General features: G+C 53.7%; 1 protein-coding gene across 6 annotated transcripts in view; it reads right to left on the bottom strand.

Annotated features, from left to right (window-relative positions):
* Window positions 1-628, bottom strand: part of rnf123 (ring finger protein 123) — a 54,491-nt gene that overhangs the window by 35,400 nt on the left and 18,463 nt on the right. For all 6 annotated transcript variants that reach the window (XM_008408234.2, XM_008408231.2, XM_008408233.2 and 3 more), the window contains 2 exons: window positions 530-601; window positions 209-329 (listed from right to left, as the gene is read on the bottom strand). In XM_008408234.2, the coding sequence (XP_008406456.1) occupies window positions 209-329; window positions 530-601 (193 nt within the window). The remainder of the gene's footprint in view (window positions 1-208; window positions 330-529; window positions 602-628) is intronic.

Genomic DNA, 628 nt, shown 5'->3' with positions numbered 1-628 from the left:
GAGGGAGGGACAGGAAGCTCGTTAGGAGACAAGGAGGGAGGGACAGGAAGCTCGTAGGGAGACAAGGAGGGAGGGACAGGAAGCTCGTTTCTGACTCCGTCCAGCTGTTCTAGCTGTTGTCAGAGTTGGTTCTGGTGAAGCAGCAGACGCTCTGCTGTTCCTGAAGTCACCTTCATCACTCAGTGATGATGATGATGATGTGTCGTACCTTCGCTGCTGAGGCTGCTGGGACTCTTCCTGCTGCCTTCGTCCCAGCTGCTCCGCACGGCGGTGATGAGGCGGTGCAGGAAACACACCATGTATTCAGGAGGACACAGAGCTGTGGGGTGCTGCTCACACACACACACACACACACACACACAGAACGTGTTGTGCTCATTAAATGCATCTGGAGCTCTAAAGTCTCAAACAGAAGCAGAAACTTGTCTCCAGATGCCTCAGCAGGGGGCGCTGCTGATCCACTTGGACTCTGATCCAGTTAGACGAACGATGAAAGCTGGACTGAGTGAAGCCGCAGTGATGGCCTTACCCCTCGGTTGCTGGCGTTCTCCTGCAGGAACTTCCTGAACTTGTTAAGGAAAATGTAACGAGAAGCTTCTCCCTGGAAGAGATGGACGGAGAAGTTTCT

Source organism: Poecilia reticulata, linkage group LG5, assembly GCF_000633615.1.
Source record: "Poecilia reticulata strain Guanapo linkage group LG5, Guppy_female_1.0+MT, whole genome shotgun sequence".
Taxonomy (NCBI): domain Eukaryota; kingdom Metazoa; phylum Chordata; class Actinopteri; order Cyprinodontiformes; family Poeciliidae; genus Poecilia; species Poecilia reticulata.
This window is presented reverse-complemented; position numbering and strand designations above follow the sequence as displayed.